We start from the raw sequence: 19,929 nt of genomic DNA, 5'->3' as shown, positions 1-19,929 counted from the left end.
TGGTTACAGTCCTCTGTTTTAACAAAACGGACATATCATGGCTGTGTACCCATAATATAGGCACTATATTTGGGAATTCAAATGTATGTATGTTTTATTATTCCTTGCTCAATGCAGTTAAAAACAAAAACCTTCAAGTACAAAACTTAAGCTGAGATCAGGACAAGTGTTAAGACTCACATAATTATATTAAATATTTATAATATGTTTGGGCTGAGAGTCCTCAATCAGGATCAGGACTCCAATGTGCTAGGTGCTGCTCAAACATATAGGAAAAATCCATCAAGATTCTGGAGAGCTTAGAAGAGGAAAGTGACATAAGAAGTGTAGGAAAGGAGAGGGGAAGAACAGGAGTATAACAATCAGTTATACACAATTTAGGTACCTACATACATTTGCAGGTTGCCCATTTACACCTCAGCCTAGTCATCATTAATTGGTAGATTTGATTGATTGATTGACAGGTGCTGTGGCAGAGGAGCATCTTGAAGTACATTCAAGAGGCACTATACTCTGAAAAGTGACTATGCAAAAGTAGCAACTTGTTACCAACAGATCTTCTCCTGAATCTGCCAACTTTATATTTGTTTTTACTGCTGGTTTATTCCCTTCAGACCTTTAGATCCAACACAGATATAAAGAGGGAGCTGAATTACATTCCTTCTTATTCATCATCAAAAGAACTGATTACTAAATTCCAGTAAGTTACACTTGTACAACCCTCACTGCCTTATTTGGCATTAGCATAAATTAGTTTGCATGACCTTTGTTGCCAGTGATGATGCATGAGAAGGAAAGAAACCGCTTGACTCTCAGGGCCCAGGCTGAGTTTACAGTGCTGTCAATTAGAAAATCCCTCTTCCATTTACTTGTAAACTGAACACATTTATCATTGAAAGACAATAAGCATCCCACAGTCATTTCCAGTTTGACAAAACCTGATTCCAGCAAAAATCTAGTTGCAAAATAATCATAGGCTGTATCCCTGAAAGTAAGAGCTACAATACAAGGTAAAAGTATCTTCAAAACTGATTTTTTTAAACTATTAGATTGCTGTTTAAATTGCATTTACTGCCGAAATTTTGTTTGCAAGTTAATAAAAAAAATAATGTACAGCTTAGTGCTGTGAGATAGCTTACATAAGAAGAGAACTCCATTACCACTATATCATGTGGATACATTCTTTCAAAAAAATTCATTTTTTTAAATTATAAAATTGAAAATTAAGCAGCACTGTAAAAGCACTTCTGCCCATGAAGATGAATAAACTAAAAATTATTCACACAAAGACGAGGCACAGTATAATCCAAGCAAGAAAATATCAGAGTTGCAGTTAATGTTCTCTCTTTAATGCAGATGCATCAGTTGAATAAAATTATGATTGTCGTGAAATAGAAATAGTTCTTTTTAATGCATATTGTAAAAGAGGGAGCTGAATTACATTCCTTCTTGTGCATTTTCAAAAGAATTGTTTACTAATTTCCAGTCAGTTACACTTGTTCAAACCTCACTGTTTAATTTGGTATTAGCGTAATTTATTTTGCATGACCTCTATTGCCAGTGATGATGCATGAGAAGAAAAGAAACCAGCTTGACTCTCAGAGCCCAGGTTGAGTTTACAGGGCTGGTGATTAGAAAAACAAATAGATTAAAGCCATTAAATCTAATAAATAGGATTGGGTCTGGTTTTTTTTTTGTTTTGTTTTTTTTTACAAGAAAATGAAAGAGTAATCAATGAAGGCATGACAAGGGAAGTGTTCTGGTTGGATTTCAGAGGCACTAAATGGACAGTTACTGTGAGTTAACAAATATAGGCAACAATGTGAATGTAGCAGGAGAAATCAAGAGTTAGTTAAGGGCCGTAAATGATCATTAACATTTGCAAAATATTCTGAAAATGAAAAATATTATACAGTATAAATATCAGATATGATCATTGGTGCTCTTCTCAGAGAGGTCCAGATTCAGTAAAGCACTGAAGCACATGCCTAACTGACTTCTCACATAGGATTACTCATGTTCCTAAAATTAGGCTTAAGTACCTTGCTGAACTGGGGCATAAGGCGAGTAACAAACAGAAATAAGGTTGTTTAGAGGAACAGGAAGAGATCCTGCTCACTCCAGTTTGTTTGCCAAATGGTCCCTGCACTGCTCTGCATATATCAGTCAGCATGAGGATCATTACATTGCCCATCACAGAATAAATGAAGTTTGATCAAACCAGTAGACACCATGATCCCCATATGAAAGAAAAAAGCAGGAAAGAGAGATCTCTAGCCCACTGGTGTTAATTTTTAATACATCTTGAAAAACTGGGAAAATTCCAGAGGACTGAATGAGTGCCAATATTTAAAAAGGACAAAAGGGATGCCCCAGGTAATCATAAGGCTTGCTAGCCTCAAATCAATTGCAGGCAAAATAAAGGAAAAATGTTTATGGGAGTCGATCAAAAAAGAATTAAAGGATGGGACTATAAATATGCCAATATACATGGTTTTATGGAAAACAGATCTTGTCAAGCAAACCAAATTTCATTTTTTTATGAGTTGACAAGTTTGGTTGATAAAGGTAACTGCATAAGTGTCTAATATACTTATACTTTTATAAGGGATTTGATTTAGCACCACCTGACATTTGCATTTAAAAAATCAGCACTAATCAATATTAGTAAAGCACATGATAAATGGATTAAGAACTAGCTAACTGAAGTAGTTGTCAAAGGGGAATCATCATTGAATAGTGGGGTTCTGCAATGATCAGTTTTGGGTCTGACGCTATTCAATATTTTATGAGTAATCTGGAATTAAACATAAAATCATTGTGGATAAAATTTGCAGATGACAAAGACTGACAAAGTGGTAAATACTGATAAGGAGAGGGAAGTCATACAGAGTGATCTGGGTTGCTTGGTAATCAGGGCCCATTCAAACCAAATGTATTTGAATCAACCCAAAGGCAAGGTTATGCATCTAGGACCAAATAATGCAGTTCATACCTGTAGAATGTGTAGGACTGTATCCTGGAAAGCAGTAACTGATAAGGATTTAGTGGAGAAACAACTGAACATGAGCTCCCAGTGTGATGCCCTGGCCAAAAGGGATAATGCGATTGCTAGATGCATAAACAGGGAAGTAGCGAGTATGAGCAGGAAAATGATTTTACCTCTGGTGATACCAATACAGGAATAATGCATCCAGTCCTGGTGACCAGATTTAAAAAAAGATGTCAAAAATTGGAGAGTGTACAGAAAAGAACACAAAAGTGATTTGAAGGCTGGAAAAAATACCTTACAGTGAGAGACTGAAGGAGCTCAATGTGTTTAACGTATAAAAAAGGGTCAGGAAGAGACTTGAAGAGGAAAAGTAAGAAAACACTGGTTAATAAAGGGCTCTTTAATCTAGTGGAGTAAGGCATAACAAAAACCCGAAGCTGGAAGTTAAAAGCCAGACAAAATCAAATTAGAAATATGGCACTTTTTTTTTTTTTTTTCAAAAATAGTGAGGATGATTAACTATTGGAACAAACTAACAAAGGATATTGCCAAATGCACTCTCTCTTGAAATCTTCAAATCAAGACTGGATTTCTTTTTGGAAAACATGCTTTAGTTAAACAAGTTATTGAACTTAAATACAGGGATAACTCATTGAAATTCTATGACCCCTATTATACAGGTTAGACTAGATAAACTAATGGTCCCTTTTGGCCTTAAAAATCTATGAATCTATGACCGCAAAGAGCTAAATAGGACTCTAGAGACAAACAATGAGTATCCCTGATAAAATTGCAACTAAAATATTGTGTAAAGTTTTTAAGATTTGCTCACTTAAAAAAGAATATCCAAGCTTGAGCTAAAATTACGGAACAGAGTAGTAATAATGCTGATTCACTGCATAGAATAGCTGTGTCATGACAAAAAGTACAAATAAATTAAAGCTTGCTCGGTTTGGAAAAAAGACTGTAACCTAGTGAAAAAAGTGTCTGCCTTATATTAAAGGGGGTAAAAAGGGCTCATAATACAGGGAACATGATAGAATAACCTAACAGGTCTTGTATGTTGTGACTCTGTGAATTACAGGTGACTTTATTATTGATTCAAGTACCTAAAGTGAACACAATCTATTCTAGAATGCAGTCTGATTTAACCAAAGAGAAAATAAAAAATCCTAACCACATAAATGTAGGTCTGCACATTTCTTTTTTTTATTACCTTCAGCTGTGTGTTGTAAGGTGACCATTATACAATGTACTCGAAGATCCAGAATAAGATCCTGGATGATATGAAGCATATCATTTGGTATTTCAAGTGCAGTAAGGGACTCATAACTAAGCCTGGAAAGAGAAGAAAATAAAATGAAGGTTTTGTTTAAACCCACAGTTTTCTAGACAATACTGCTAAATATCACAAAGTTACTTATGAGTTTCTTTTGCTTATGGATATTAGTCCCCTCAACAGTAAGCTTTTTAAACTGTGTGATCATCCATAATACCATAGGTATGTTTTACTATCTGGTTCATTCATTTGCTGAAACCATATCAATATAGAGATTCTTTGTTTTACTGTATAAACTTGACAAAGTTGAGACCACTGGTGTGCTAATACCACTCTATATCACAATGACCAATATTGTCTTGTTGGTTCTTTGTAATTCTCCATCTGTCTGTATCCATGTCATGGTATAATCCCCACTGTGAACCTTAGCGTCCAAAAGATGGGGTACCAGCATGAATTCCTCTAAGCTCAATTACCAGCTTAGAACCTGTAGCGCTGCCACCAACCAGGAATTCCAGTGCCTGGTACACTCTGGTCCCCGCAAAACCTTGCCCGGGGACCCCCAAGACCCAGACCCTCTGGATCTTAACACAAGGAAAGTAAACCCTTTCCCTCAGTGTTGCCTCTCCCAGACTTCCCCTCCCTGGGTTACCCTGGAAGATCACTGTGATTCAAACTCCTTGAATCACAAAACAGAGAGGACAATTCACCTTCCTCCCTCCTTCTCTTTCCCCCTCCCAGACTCTTCCTGAGAGAGAAAGTAATTCTAACACACAGAGAAAATTAACCTCTCTCTCCCCCTTCCCTCCTTTCTCCCCACCAATTCCCTGGTGAATCCAGACCCCATCCCCTGGGGTCTCACACCAGAATAAAAAAACAATCAGGTTCTTAAACAAGAAACTTTTAATTAAAGAAAGAAAAAACAGTAAAAATTATCTTTGTAAATTTAAAAAAAATGGAATAGGTACAGGGTCTTTCAGCTATAGACACTGGGAACACCCTCCCAGCCTAAGTACACAAGTACAAATTAAAATCTTTTCAGCAAAATACCAATTTGAACTCCTTTCAGCCAAATACACATTTGAACTCCTTCCAACCAAATACACATTTGCAAATAAAGAAAACAACCATAAGCCTAACTCGCTTTATCTACCTAGTACTCACTAGTCTGAACTTATAAGAGCCTGTATTGGAGAGATTGGAGAGAAAACTGGTTGCACATCTGCTCCCTCTGAGCCCCCAGAGTGAACAACAACCAAAACTAACAGCACAGCACAAAAACTTCCCTCCCTCAAGATTTGAAAGTATCCTGCCCTCTGACTGGTCCTCGGGTCAGGTGACAGCCAGGCTTACTGAACTTGTTAACCCTTTACAGTCAGAGATATAAAGTACTTCTGTGCTATTAACTTTTCTTATCTGTTTATGACAATCCATCTGTTGTCTCTTGTTTTATACTTAGATTGAAGGCTCTTTGGGGCAAGGACCATCCTTTTGTTCTGTGTTTGTACAGCACGTTGCACAATGGTGTTTTGGTCCATGATTGGCACTCCTAGGGGTGATCATAAAATAAACAGCAACAGAGCCTGCAGTGAAGGGTAATGTGAAGGTATACCACCTTAGCGGGGCATAATGGTTTGACGTGCCAACAGGGAACACACTTACTGTGCCACGTCTAAAGACAGTGCAGCATAGACTCAACCAACACCATTTAATTTCCATCAGCCCAGCACCACTGACTGGTGTGGAAGAGGGTGGAGCCATGCCTTATCATTCTCCCTATGAGGACTGTAGCACCCTATATACTTGTAAGCGGCAGCAATTGCAGTCTTAACTGGAGGGCTGCAATTGTGCCAAATCTTTATGCAGGGACACAAAGGAAGACCGGAGAAGAGTTAAGAACATCAGAATGGCCATCCTAGGTCAGACCAATGGTCCATCTAGCCTTATATCTTGTCTTCCAACAGTGGCCAATACCAGATGTGTCAAAGAGAATGAACAGAACAGGGCAATTATCAATTATCCATCCCCTGTTCTCCAGTTCCAGCATTTGGCAATCAGAGGCTCAGGGATACCCAGAGCATGGGGTTGCACCATGGCCATTTTCGCTAATAGCCATTGATGGACCTATAAAAACGGCCATACTGAGTCAGACCAAAGCTTCATCTAGCCCAGTATCCTGTCTTCTGACAGTGGCCAATCCCACGTGCTCCAGAGGGAATGAACAGAACAGGTAATCATCAAATGATCCATCCTGTTGCCCAATCCCAACTTCTGGCAAACAGAGGCTAGGAACACCATCCCTGCCCATCCTGGCTAATAACCATTGATGGACCAATCCTTCATTAATTTATCTAGTTCTTTTTTGAACCCTATTATAGTCTTGGTTTCCACAACATCCTTTGGCAAGGAGTTCCACTGGCTGACTGTGTTGTGTGAAAAAATATTCTGATTTAAACCTGCTGCCTATTAATTTCATTTGGTGGCCCCTAGTTCTTATGTTATGAGAAGGAGTAAATAACACTTTCTTATATACTTTCTCCACACCAGTCCTGATTTTATAGACCTCAATCATATTGCCCCTTAGTTGTCTCTTTTTCAAGCTGAAAAGTCCCAGTCTTATTAATCTCTCCTCTTACGGCAGCTGTTCCATACCCCTAATCATTTTTGTTGCCCTTTTCAGAACCTTTTCCAATTCCAATATATCTTTTTTGAGATGGAGCGACCACATCTGCACGCTATCTTCAAGATGTGGGTGTTCTATGGATTAATATAGAGGCAATATATTTTCTGCCTTGTCATCTATCCCTTCTTAATGATTCCCAACATTCTGTTTGCTTTATTGACTGCTGCTGCACATTGAGTGGATGTTTTCAGAGAATTATCCACAATGACTCCAAGATCTCTTTCTTCAGTGATAACAGCTAATTAAGACTCCATCATTTTATATTTATAGTTGGGATTTGTTTCCCAATGTGCAATACTTTGCATTACTATCGTCAATAAATTTATCTAGTTCTTTTTTTACCCAGTTATAGTTTTGGCCTTCACAACATCCCCTGGCAATGAGTTCTAAAGGTTGATTGTGCCCTGTGTGAAGAAATATTTCCTTTTATTTGTTTTAAACTTGCTGCCTATCAAAGACACTACACTGGTTGCATCTCCTTAATGTTTCCGCACTGGGCAAGAACTAGGCAAATTGAGTCACTGCCATAATCCCTATCCCTGATCCTGAGCAGGGCACAGGGATCGGGAATAGCTAGCAGCAGGAACCAGGCTCCAAGTGTGGGCACTTGATAACCCTCCACCAACAACCAGGACCTTTGTGGCGTTGCAAAGCCATCATCTTTCCTGATCCTCTTTCAGAGCAGAGTGCAGGCACTGAGAGCAGCCATCAGGAGGGGATGGACACAAATTTTCAAACTTTCATCACTCTGTGTGCCACTATCACTGCTTTGTGACTCTGGAATGTCATCTGGTAACTATCAATGACTTTGTTCACACCACTACTATTGTCTGCTCAGCATGACCACTTAATTAGTTGATTATAAGCCATCGTTAGTTCACTTAACCATCTAAGAAATCAGTAATACAAGCAGTGGTCAGCTGTGAAAACTCTGGTTTAAGTGACTAACCCAACATTACATCAGAATTTAAGGAGAAGCAAGGACAGAAACCAATTCTCCAAGATGACATTCCGCTTTCCTATTTATGAGGACATCCCTTCTCTTCCTGCAATCTCCTGCCTCATTTACTACACACCTTGCAACTTCTAAAACAAATGACAAAGAGGTCCTATAGGCAACAACCTCATACACAACCCTGATTCATCTACAGAGCTCTGTCCATCCTGTGCACTGAAACAAGAGTCCCGAGGAAAAAATATAGCATGTGATCATGTAATTACAGACTATATCATAATGCATATCTGCACAAGTAGGTTGAATTAATCTTGCACAGGCAACCTTAATTTTGACATTTCCTAACTTTTGTGTCCTTGACTTTGCAACGTTAACGATCTTTCAGTTGAACACAAAATAAAAAAATAAAAAAATAAGACACAGTTTAGACTATATTATACATACTAAAGACTCATACCACACAGACCAATAGCCCCAGTTACCTTACAGTCTGGATGACATGTGTTAGCCACTGTCCAGAGAGTTCAGATTTCATCTCCCAGCCACCAAACTGTCTCAACTCTCCTTCTCTGAGGCTGAATGGAAGCAAAGCTCCACGGATCAGTTTTGCCAGGGACTGCATCACCTCCTGAATCATTTTCTGTTATAGCATAAAAAAAATCATAAAAATAAATACTTAGAAACTGCACCACTATTTTTAACCAGTTATGTATTCATCACATAATATAGTCTGAAATGGGAGGCATACATTTCAAATTTCATTAAGGAATATAATTTTACTTACATAGCAAACACCCACATAACAAACACTACAGCACTGTACAACATAATTAAAACAAATACAATATATACAACAAAAAAATCACTTTAACATAAACAACAGGGTCCAAATTAGGACAGAGAAGGCAATAAACATAAGGCTAATAAGGGTCACTGCAAAAAACAACTGTGAAAAATAAAGATTTAAGATTTTTTTTTAAAGGAGGGATAAAAAAAAATAGATTTCAGGGGTTGGACATAAAGAAAGTGAGTTCCAAGATGCAGGGCCCACCACAGCCAAAGCATGATTGTCTGTAGAGGCTTCAGATGTGATGGTAGGTTCTTAAATGGCTGGTGATGTGTGAGCATACTTGCCAGTACAAGATATCTGCCTTTTACTTAGATTGTAGTCTCTTGTAGAACAAGGATCAGGGCTTTTTTTCCCCCCCCCCTTTTTGGGTAAGTGACTATTGTTTTCTGGGAGCTGAACCTAAAACAGCTTAAAGGGGCCTGATTATTACAGGGTCAACACTCACCATTATTTGAAAATTAAGCCTTCTTCAGGTGTCTTAATCTGAAGGACCACCTAACCGAAAATAAGTCTGCACACCAACCTTACCTTGAAATCATTTTGTCTTTGCCTAGCATTCTTCTTTGATCTTTCCATTTGACCAGATTTTTCAGCAGTCTTGTAAAAATGAGAAACAATTGAAAAGTATCAGTGTTTTGTAACCATGACTTTCAATTTTAAAACCATTCTAAAAAAGATGCATCACGGCAAAGGGGTCAAAAATGATTAGTGAGTTTACAATGGGATAAAAGAAGCTAACTCAAGTCACATCTACAAGCAAAGTCTCCACTGGTCAACACGTATTTACTTATAGTAGCTATCAAGCTGCTGGTGTTTAAGTGTGGGGCACAATATGCCATAACAACTTAAAATAAAAGGTGAACGTAAAATAACAATGTAGGAAGTACAAGCTTCATTGAAGTCAAAGCAATATTTTTCTATTATGATTTTGCATTAACTTTGTTAAAAGAGCTCTAAAATCCTGCAGTAAGTTTGCAGGAAAAGAATCTTCAAGTCCCCACTAGGTGAGAGGTTCATGGAGGAAAATGTGGGTCTAAAATAAAGTACATTCTTTGTAATGATGGATAGTGCAGAAGTACTGCGTGTTCCTCTTTTTCTTTTGGCTTAGTACTTTGTTTCAGAAGACAGAGGCCATTATTTTCCAAAGTGAAGAACTAAATCATCTGTAATGGACTTACTATGAAGATTTATAATCATCTTGCTGGACAATTCACATATCTGAAAATTTAGAAGCATGAAAGCACATCTGCACTAGCAACTTTGGCTACAGTTGTGTGAAGAAAAGAGTATGGCTTGAACATTGCTCATACTGTTAGTAGTTTTCAAATGCAAGTGATAATTATATATTTGTGTGCGAAGTGTGCCATAACACAAAGCATGTTTAATAGAAAAAGCTGTTTAAAAGACTGGATTGGAGAAGTAGGTGGAATTGTTTAGCTAAGAACATTTGCTAATTTAATGTATGCACTGTGACACCTACTGGACAAAAGTATATTAGCAGAATTGTAGTTAGGAAAAGATATTCTTAAAACTGTCCTTAAAGCAGTATATAATCAATATATTTTTAAAACGTCTAAAGAAGTTTAATGTTTGTTTTTTTATAATTCATCATTTTTTAGAAGTTCTTCAGATTATTTTTATGAATGCCAAGTAAATTTTGTAGTTAGCATAAAATTACCAACAAGAAATTCAAATAAAAAGCAGCTTTTCATCAAAAACACTTTAGAGTTTTTAAATTCTCTGTTTTCCTTTATTATTCTGAACTGTACCATCTCATATTAATTAGAACAATTCCTGCATATTACTGATGAACCTCATATGTACTGTCCTCTTTTTTATCCTTTTTTCTGATAAAAAAATCAATCATATTGAATAAACTTCTCTATGCTGCAGGTACCTTATAAAATGTTACTCAACTAAAGTTTTTAAACTGTTTTGATTGCTCCCTTAAAGCATATATGAAGTTATATTAAAGAAAAAATATAAACGATCTTAAGATACTTTTGCCTTTAGTGATTTCATTGAATAAAAATCTTAACCCTTTCCTGCACAGACAGACCAAAACTACTTTGTGGTAAGACCAACGGTTATATTTCACTGCTTTGACTTCACATATGCTACTTCATGTGGATCTGAGTGGTTCAAAGAGCTGCAAACTTTTTAAGCTGTTAGAAATAGCACATAAATCTTTAACTGTCACTATTCTAAGACTAACAGCCTACCTTTATGCCAAGAAAAATATATATAACTTCACAACAGAAAATAGAACCAGCTTGTTATTTATCACTGGGTTTTTCTTTTGTATTAGAGTTAATCTATTTCAGGCTTCTGGATTTCACTCAAATGGTTCTCTGCACGTTGTTTTCATGATTTTCTCTCTCTGTCTCCAAAATTATGGTGAACAACATTTTGTTTCTCACATGTCAATAAACTGCAAGGAAATGTAGTAAGGACACCTTCAATGATGCCTAAAATCTGTACTATTCGCAAAATTCTACAGCTTGTGGCTGAAGCTCTCCTCAGGAGCTCCTAATGAAGTTTCTTAGGCTCCCATCCATTTTCGGATAGCTAGTGGCAACAAGAGCCTGCACTGTCCACAGGATTTTGGCCATTTCCCACATATGGACAAAAAAGGAACAAAGGGATGAGGATGAGTTGCTTGTGCAGTCAGAATCTGGCCCTATGAAAGTACAGTATAGGTACCTCAACAGTATAACATGCAAATTAACTCCAACTTTTTTGCCATGGAAACAATGTTCTGACCAGGCATTACACAAGATTGCTGCGTTTTCTCTTGCACTTACTCTCACAACCAGAACTGCTCAACTTTGTGCACAACTGTAAACATAGTGTCAGTGTCTCTTGAAATTTCTCACAGACAGAAAACTACATTAATTTACAGTCGAGGTTTTAAGTCCAAATCCAATCTCTAATAACCAGAAATGTATTATTACCAAAACTTTAGTTATTTTCAAATTAAAAGCTTCAGGAGGATTCTCATCACTTTCACTAGAGAATTACGGCATGATTCTCTATGGAAAAAACACTGGGAAAGAGTCAAACTCCTACATTTTAATACTGCCTCTACTTCTGGATCACTGTATGGCATTGGCAAATGCATGTTATCTCTTTCCCTCGGATTTCCATTTGTGAAATGGAGTAAACAAAATGCATCCACTTCTGAGGATTTTAGTTGAGTGGCAGACACGACCGATTTGGTCGACAATGTACCCTCTGTACACACAAGCACATCATACATCATTTGGAAGCTTATTAGGTCTACTTGTAAATGAGGTATGATATGGTGCCATCATATGGTGCTATTACAATAGAAATGAGGGATAAAAACGACACCATAAATATGTTAAAATGATCACTTTGAAATAATTTGCATTTTTTTTAGTTTATTGACACTAAGTTTTATTCAAAGACATAAAATTGGATTTCTTTGTGATCTCAAAGCATCACTGCAGCAATCTAAACCAGCATTTCTTAAACTGGGGTCTGTGGACACTTGGGGGTCCCTGAGGCTACTCCAGAGGGTCCGCAGGCCCCGCTGATCAACTCCTCCTCCCTCCCAGTGCCTCAGGTACACTAAAAGTCTGGTGGCACAGCGGGGTGAAGGCAGGCTTCCTACCTACCCCAGCTCTGCGCTGCTTCCGGAAGCGGCCACATTCCTAGGGCGGGGAGCTGGGGTGGTTGGGGGGAGATGGTCTCTGTGCATTGCCCCCATCCCAACCGCCAACTCCAGAGCTCCCACTGGCCAGGAACTGCAGCCAGTGGGAGCTGTGGGTGGTGCCTGTGGGCAGAGGCAGCACGCAGAGACCCCTTGGCTCCCCCGCCTAGGAGCTACCACCAGAGAGATGTGTCGTTCACTTTCGGGAGCCACCTTGGGTAAGCACCATCTAGACGGAGCCCTAACCTCCTCCTGCATCCGAACCCTGTGCCCCAGCCCAGACCCAAACTCCCTCCCAGAGCCCACATCCCTCACCCTCTCCTGTAGCCCACTTCCTGCCCCAGCCTGGTGAAAGTGAATGAGGGTGGGGGAGGGCGAGCAACAGAGGGAGGATGGATGGAATAAGCAGGGTACATGGCCTCAAAAGAGTGGGGAGAGGGACTGAGCGGGAGGCTTGGGGGGTCCCCAAATTTTTTAAAATCAAAATAGGGGTCTTCAGGTTGCTAAACTTTGAGAGCAGCTGATCTAAACAATCTAAAACAAAATCTAGCAATACATTTGTATTAGTATAACTGAAATGTGATAACGCTGGTGACATTTCTGGACAATTATCATCATATTGTACATTATTATGATCTCTGTCAAGAGTGAGTGGGCTACCACTATCTTTGTTGCTTTGGCATGTACACAGCTCTGTGCACGCAAGAACGTTATGACTACAGACACAGTTGATTGCTCAGCAACCTTACTGGTACAGGCACAAATAAGGTCTTGTAAAAGCGCAGATGCCACTAGGCCTTTGAAGAGTACAGGAAGCTGTTCGTCATCCTAATTTTTCCTTCCATGTTGTAATGGTGATCCATGATTTGCTTTACCTATGTGCGAAGACATCCAAACCTTTGTTTGCCAAGATGCTGTTGTGACATGCTCTTCAACACTCTCCTCACATGGTGGGATTCTGGTCAGTGACTTATCCTTCTTGATGGCTAGATTGAGGTGCAAGCAAGTCAGGTCTTCGTGGGTCTCCTTTTCTTTCTCACTCTGGTCATACAGGACTGCTATCAACTTCCTTGCTGCAGAATCTGCAGCTTGTCCATCATAATCTCCCAATTTGGGAGGCTCTGAAGATCACTTTGTTTCAATAACATTAAGCAGATTTTTTTCTCCTATATCAAATAGGTATGTCACAGAGTCACATGCTGTTAAAGCATGTAGAACAGGAAGCATGTTGCAGACATCCAGAGTCAGTGCATCACAAATTTCATGCACAGACATGAAGAGAGACTTGTTAGTTGTGCTGGTAATGATGGCTGTTTCAATCCACATGTTATCTACGTGTTCCATTTTTGGAAAGTATTGAACAGCAACGACCAAAACATCTGTATCAGGTGACCTAATTACAATGGTTCCTTTGACATCAAAAACCATATTGGCACATACAAGGATGCTTCTGTATGTTGTATCAGCTTTCTCTTGAATACTGTACAGGTCTTGGGCCTCTTTAACAGCTCAACTGGTGATGAACTTTGCTGCTTCACCACCGGAAAGGTGGTGTTTGTGTTGGGTGTGCTCCTACATGCAGGTGCATTTTGAACCATACATTCACAGAGGAATTTTGCAACCGAGTGTTTGTTGGATGCCACATTTTAAAAATTTTTCCCATGGAGGCACAGGGCATCCACCAATCACCTGGTATTTATTGCATCCAACCTTAGACCCTGTTCAGAGCTCTCTTTCTGAAGTTTTCAGAGTTACTACTGTGATACCCATCAAAGATTCCAGTTAAAGAATTAGTTTCAAATCCTTTTAGGACTTGCCTCAAGTACTCAGTAGCCAATTCATCAAATGTGTAGACTTTGTCTCCAGCTATCATTTGTATGACAGCTTTGGCATCTGAGAGGTACACTATGGTTTCTTTGTTGAATGCTTTTAGCTCACGGATTTTTTCAGCTGGAGCTTTCAACTGATGCCCTAAATCAGCTTCGTCTGTTCCTCTTACTGTTCCATCACCAAGAAAAAGGGACATAGGCACAGATCCTATTGGGTGACTGAGGGTATGTCTATACTGAAAAGGCTACAGCAGTACAGCTGCAGTGCTTCAGCTGCGCTGCTGTAACACTTCAGTGCAGCCACTCACCACAATGAGAGAAATTGTCCTGTCACTATAGTTAATCCACCGCCCTGCAAGAAGTGGTAGCTAGGTCGATGGAAGAATTATTCTGTCAACCTAGCCATGTCTACACTGGGGATTAGGTCATCATAGCTGTCTGCCTCGGGGGGGGGGGGGGATTTTTCAAACCCCTAAGAGACACAGCAGTGCCAATACAAGTTTTCAGTATAGACCAGCTTTAGGAACAGCTGAGATTGAAACATCATCTCTCCATCTTGCTAAGGACAGAGGTCTCAGGGAAAACAATTTTGAGACTGACAGCTGTTATGATTGTCCCTCCTTGCCAGAATTAAATTGAGTCTTCTTGGCTATGTCAGCAAATGTTTTGATGCCAAATTTCTAGACTGGGCTGAAGAAGCTTCATGTGCAATCAGAATCAAGTGCACCTCTCACAAATCTCTCCATTTGTTCTTCACCACCATCTGCTATTTTCAGTAGAGACTCTTGCACAACTGACGCTATGTGCAATCCTGTAGATGTGTTGATAAGTGCCTCTGGGTGTGAGTTAGGGTCAAATCGGTTTCTCATATTGTTGATGACATGATTGATAAGAGCTATAACATGCTCTTCATCCCTTTTCACTACAGAGGCAAGAACTTAATTGTGGACTTTGTCTTCACTACTTCTTGTTAGGTCCCTTCTTTCTCTAATAGCTTTTGCATATTCATAATATGAAGCTCTGTACCATCATCTCTAACACTAGTACTGACCCATGCGTAAGTGTCACTGAATTAAAAAGCTAGTTTCTAGAATATTTCAAAGCTTAGTACTTCATGCATAGGCAGTACAAATTAAAATCTTCTATCAGGCAGACTAGATGCTACGCTGTTTTGTACAAATGCTTACAAATGGGGAAGCATTACATTAGGAATCCACATATAGTTATATTTACCCACCATGCTGTACAAACTATGAGAATGCAATCTACTGCTATCGGTGCATAACCTTCAGCGTGAGACTGATCTGATCAGCACATTTCAACTGAATAAACAGAAAACTATTATAATCACTTGTGAGATACTTTGCCAATTAAGAATATGCAATGTGAAAACCTGTCATGTTAGTAGATTGCAAAATACTGACATTTGACATTTTTGTCACATGCTAAACAGCTTCATCATTCCTGGAAATAAAACAAAAAAATAAAATTTGTCCATGCAAAACCAATACAATCTTTTAATACAGTCATTTGGTAGCTTTGACCAATAAACACCACATGAAGGTTTTGAAATTAATTTAAACAGTAAGAAAAGTGGTCATAGTTATGTTGCAGTGTTTCCACAACTGTGCAAATCTGACACTTTATCATTTTGGGTATTACTGTTTCACCTCACCTACAGGTTTACAGCACCACTTGACAGTTCCAAATCATACCTCATCTAAATGCACTTAAAACAAGCTTTCAAATGATGTCTAATATAGGTGTGTAGGATAGTACATTAAACTCCAAAAAATGGCACATGATATTTTTCTAGGAATTAAACTGAAATCAACCTTCATATTGGTAAGATGACCTAGCAATTGAAGGTTCCCTATTCTATAACCAGATAACGCCTTTCATCATCATTGGAAAATGGCATAATTATACTTCCTCTTCTAGGGATGCCCCACTCTTAGTATCCAGCTACTGGAAAAATAGAGAAATGGCCAGGCCACTTTCAGCCTCACCTTTTCTGCCAAATACACTGTAGTTTTGTAAACTGGGACTAGCAATTAACGAATCAAAAGATATCATTATTCTCTTTAGTTTTAAAGGTTATATGGCAGTATGCTGTATGCTATGTATATCTGAGTAATTACTAAAGTTATTAACACTGTCATTTTGTATGATCACTGGTTTGAGTTACATTCCTTTTGATGATATTTCAATATTATGATAAATATTTTCTGTTGCTCTTGGCATCATACAGTAATGCTACACAATTAATGGGCTAGATTTACTTAACATAAGACAGGATGAAGGACGCAAACAATTGTGACACATGACACTACAGTTATCTTGCACATAGATTGGGCACACTAGTGTGTGTGTGAGTGGGTATGTACACACAATTCTAGGCTTCTGTCATTCTGAAACTCTGGGGTTAAATCTATCCTCCAATCCAAATTCTTCAAAGTCACAAAATATGTATGACCATTCCAGAGTCAAACACTATCCCTCTAGCTTTGTCTCTCATATCTTTAAGATTCATCTAGTTTATCATTTCTTAAGATTACCAAACATCTTGTCTCCTTTCTTAGATGTTGCTAAATGTAAGATCCAACATGGAACAGTTGGCTGATGATCTTGACAGGCAGGACTGAAACTATGTACATTTCAATTGTTAGGAGGAGGTCACTCAGAGAACTATATTACAGTATAAAATAGTTCCTATTGTGAAGCCTTCAGGGTTTTTTTAAAAATAGCATCCTTACATATATGTTTTTAGGAAAGTTACTGATTAACATTCATAACATACAAAGTGGGTCCATTGCTTCATGCCAAATCAAGCACCAATCAGTAGACGTACAATTACTTATGTCGTTCTACAAATCTCTGTAATCCAAAAGCTGCAAAGACATCTTAGTCAGGCATCTTCTCCACTGAGGTACTATACCTCTGCAGTTTCAAACTCAAATTCAAATACAAAATCATTCCTATGAGCTTTGTCTATCTGAAGACATTTAGGTTATGTGTATGCATGAATCCCATACCTCACTGAAAAGGCTTCCATTCACGTAAGAAATCCAGAGCTTCCAGAAGTTGGGGAGCTGAATTACAACAAGTTTTGTCAACTTTTCAACAAACGCAACTTGTTGAGGAGCTTTACAACGCCAAGCTAAGAGGAAAAGAGAAAGAATAAATAACTTTGAATTGATAATAAAAGCTATTTTTAACATGCTGCTAGAATGTGATCTAAAAATAATAGATCTAGCATGCATATTTATAATCTCACAGGTGTGAATAGCAACATTTTACGAGTTGGTCCATATGGCATACAGCTTGTGTACGTGCGAGATTTATTTCCATATATTCTTTTGAGGGGGTTGGTACTGTAAGTATAATATTCCGTTTATGTAGAGGTGCTTGTATGGCCCCACTGAATTATATTGTACATCCTAACAATCTACTCGCATAAATCTGTCTTTAAACCAGGCTAAATGATAACTGAACAGGGAGGATCAGAGGCTTAGCCATTAAAACATAGGGTGGGGGAAGGTTGGAATGTAGGCAGTACAATTGTCTTGAGATTAAGACAAAAGACTGGGAAATGGGAGATCTGAATTTTATTTCCAGATCATCCACAGACTTCCAGTGTGATCACACTCATCAACTTCTCCACAATTTCATTAGCGAAGTTTCCTTCTCTGTAAAATGGGGATGGATACTGACATTGTAGGTGGGAGGCTAAATTCATTCATATTTGTAAAGCAATTTGAGACTCTTGGATGACTAGTACTATTAGAAGTTCCAAAAATCATAATAAAAGTAAGTATAGCATTTCTCACTTGGGACGAGACCAAAAAATAAGAGAAAAATTATCTGAAGTTGCATAAACCTCTATATAATCTTGGAACCTTACCCATCACTAGACATCAATAAAGTTACAACTTTGGGAACATAGGGGAAGAGGTGGATCTTCTCCCATTTTCTTGTCAGGTGAGAGATGGGAGAGAGGAAATACAGGAGAGGGTGGACGAGCATGGAAAGTGGAGGTGGGATAGGAAACTTCCATCTCCAATCATGTTTGTCTTCCTCATGTTGACTTTCTCCATTTGATTATCAGAGCTGTTTCTTAGCAAACTATTCTGCATCAATAAATAAACGTTGCATGCTTTTTACATAAAGAATTAGATCCCTGCAAACTATGTGGGCACAAAGTCGTCAAAGACCTTCAAACTGATTACAAAGGGGACCTGAGATTTTCTTGTATAGTCTTAGGTCTTTCATAAATTACACCGTTAAAGAGTGTGAAACGAGTTTACATGATTCCATGGGAGCACGGAAGACTGCTGAATAGCTTATGGTATTTGTCTTTAATCTATAACATAAATATTGGTCATATAGCATAGAAAGTCACCAATTAGACAAACATGAGCCCATATAAAACTGGCTGATTAGCTCCGCTGTCAAGGGATGAAAGATGCAACATTTCAGGTGGAGACTTCTGGTGTGGGAAGTTAGAAGGCTCAAAAATCTACCTTATAATAGAAAAAACCTTAAGTAGTCATTACCGTGCTGTACAATATGCAATACTTTAAACTAGTCACACTCTTCTCAAACTATACATTTAGTATTATTCTGACTATTAATTCTCCAAATCTCTCTTTAGTGCCTAAAACACTGCATCTGTCCAAGCTCAGTGCATGATGTCCTTTATGCATGCTGTAGGACCTAGATATTATGGAGTTAAAGCTGTAACTGAAGCCATACTTCAAAATTCCTTGCAAATCTATGTTCAAGCCAGAGTCGATGTAATTTGAATTTGCTATTTTGTATTCAACTTTCTTTGAATTTGTTCCAGAATTCACTGCAGCCATAATGATGCATCATGCTAGTGAATAACATGGATCAATGAATCCTCTGAGCAATGACATCAAGTTTTGGCCTAAACATGCTCTTTAATATCACAAACTTTCTATGATGTAAATGTAGATAAACTACATGTAACCAAAGCAAATAAGCAAAGAAAAGTATAATAGTCCTTAGTGCCTCCATTTCAGGATCTCAAAGTGCAGAAAAATAAAATAAACCAAAAGTCTTTTCTCTAAGAACATCAAGTAGCACAGGCAAACAAAACTAAAAGGAATGGGTAAGATTATTCTAGAATTCTTATGGAAGAATTTTTGGCAGTTTCATAGTATGGCTGGAAAATGTTTTAGTTCATATTGGTAACAAAGTCAAAAAGAAGTTTAGGGTTTTCCTCTTGCATTTATATGAGATTTAAAAGGGGCTTGATGGGACCAGTTCACCATACAGACTGTCCTTTGCAAAAGATTTAAGCAACGATAGCATCTTGACTTTCATCTTGCAGAATTTATTACTATTTTTATAGTAACCAAGAGTGTGCTAGACATTTTGCAAAAAAAAAAGAAAGAAAGAATGCATTGCCTTATCCCACATTGCTGGAAAACTAATTTTAATCATGGAGATGGAGTGCGGAAGGACAACGGTGACAGCAATAAAGTCATGCGCTTACTCTATTTTAGCATGTGGATATTTTGGTGGTTCTGTTTAATTTATATTTTTCCTGTGAATATTCAGCATAAAAAGAATATAAAACAATGTTATAAACTTGCATTTAAAGAATAAAGATAAATGACAATGGTAAAAATAAAGCTGT

At 38.1% G+C, this 19,929-nt stretch overlaps 1 protein-coding gene across 8 annotated transcripts in view; it reads right to left on the bottom strand.

Moving 5' to 3' along the window:
- EXOC2 (exocyst complex component 2) overlaps window positions 1-19,929 on the bottom strand; it is a 204,346-nt gene that overhangs the window by 62,762 nt on the left and 121,655 nt on the right. For all 8 annotated transcript variants that reach the window (XM_050939919.1, XM_050939918.1, XM_050939915.1 and 5 more), the window contains 4 exons: window positions 17,300-17,424; window positions 9,288-9,356; window positions 8,392-8,549; window positions 4,209-4,330 (listed from right to left, as the gene is read on the bottom strand). In XM_050939919.1, the coding sequence (XP_050795876.1) occupies window positions 4,209-4,330; window positions 8,392-8,549; window positions 9,288-9,356; window positions 17,300-17,424 (474 nt within the window). The remainder of the gene's footprint in view (window positions 1-4,208; window positions 4,331-8,391; window positions 8,550-9,287; window positions 9,357-17,299; window positions 17,425-19,929) is intronic.

Source organism: Gopherus flavomarginatus, chromosome 2, assembly GCF_025201925.1.
Source record: "Gopherus flavomarginatus isolate rGopFla2 chromosome 2, rGopFla2.mat.asm, whole genome shotgun sequence".
Classification (NCBI taxonomy): Eukaryota; Metazoa; Chordata; order Testudines; family Testudinidae; genus Gopherus; species Gopherus flavomarginatus.
This window is presented reverse-complemented; position numbering and strand designations above follow the sequence as displayed.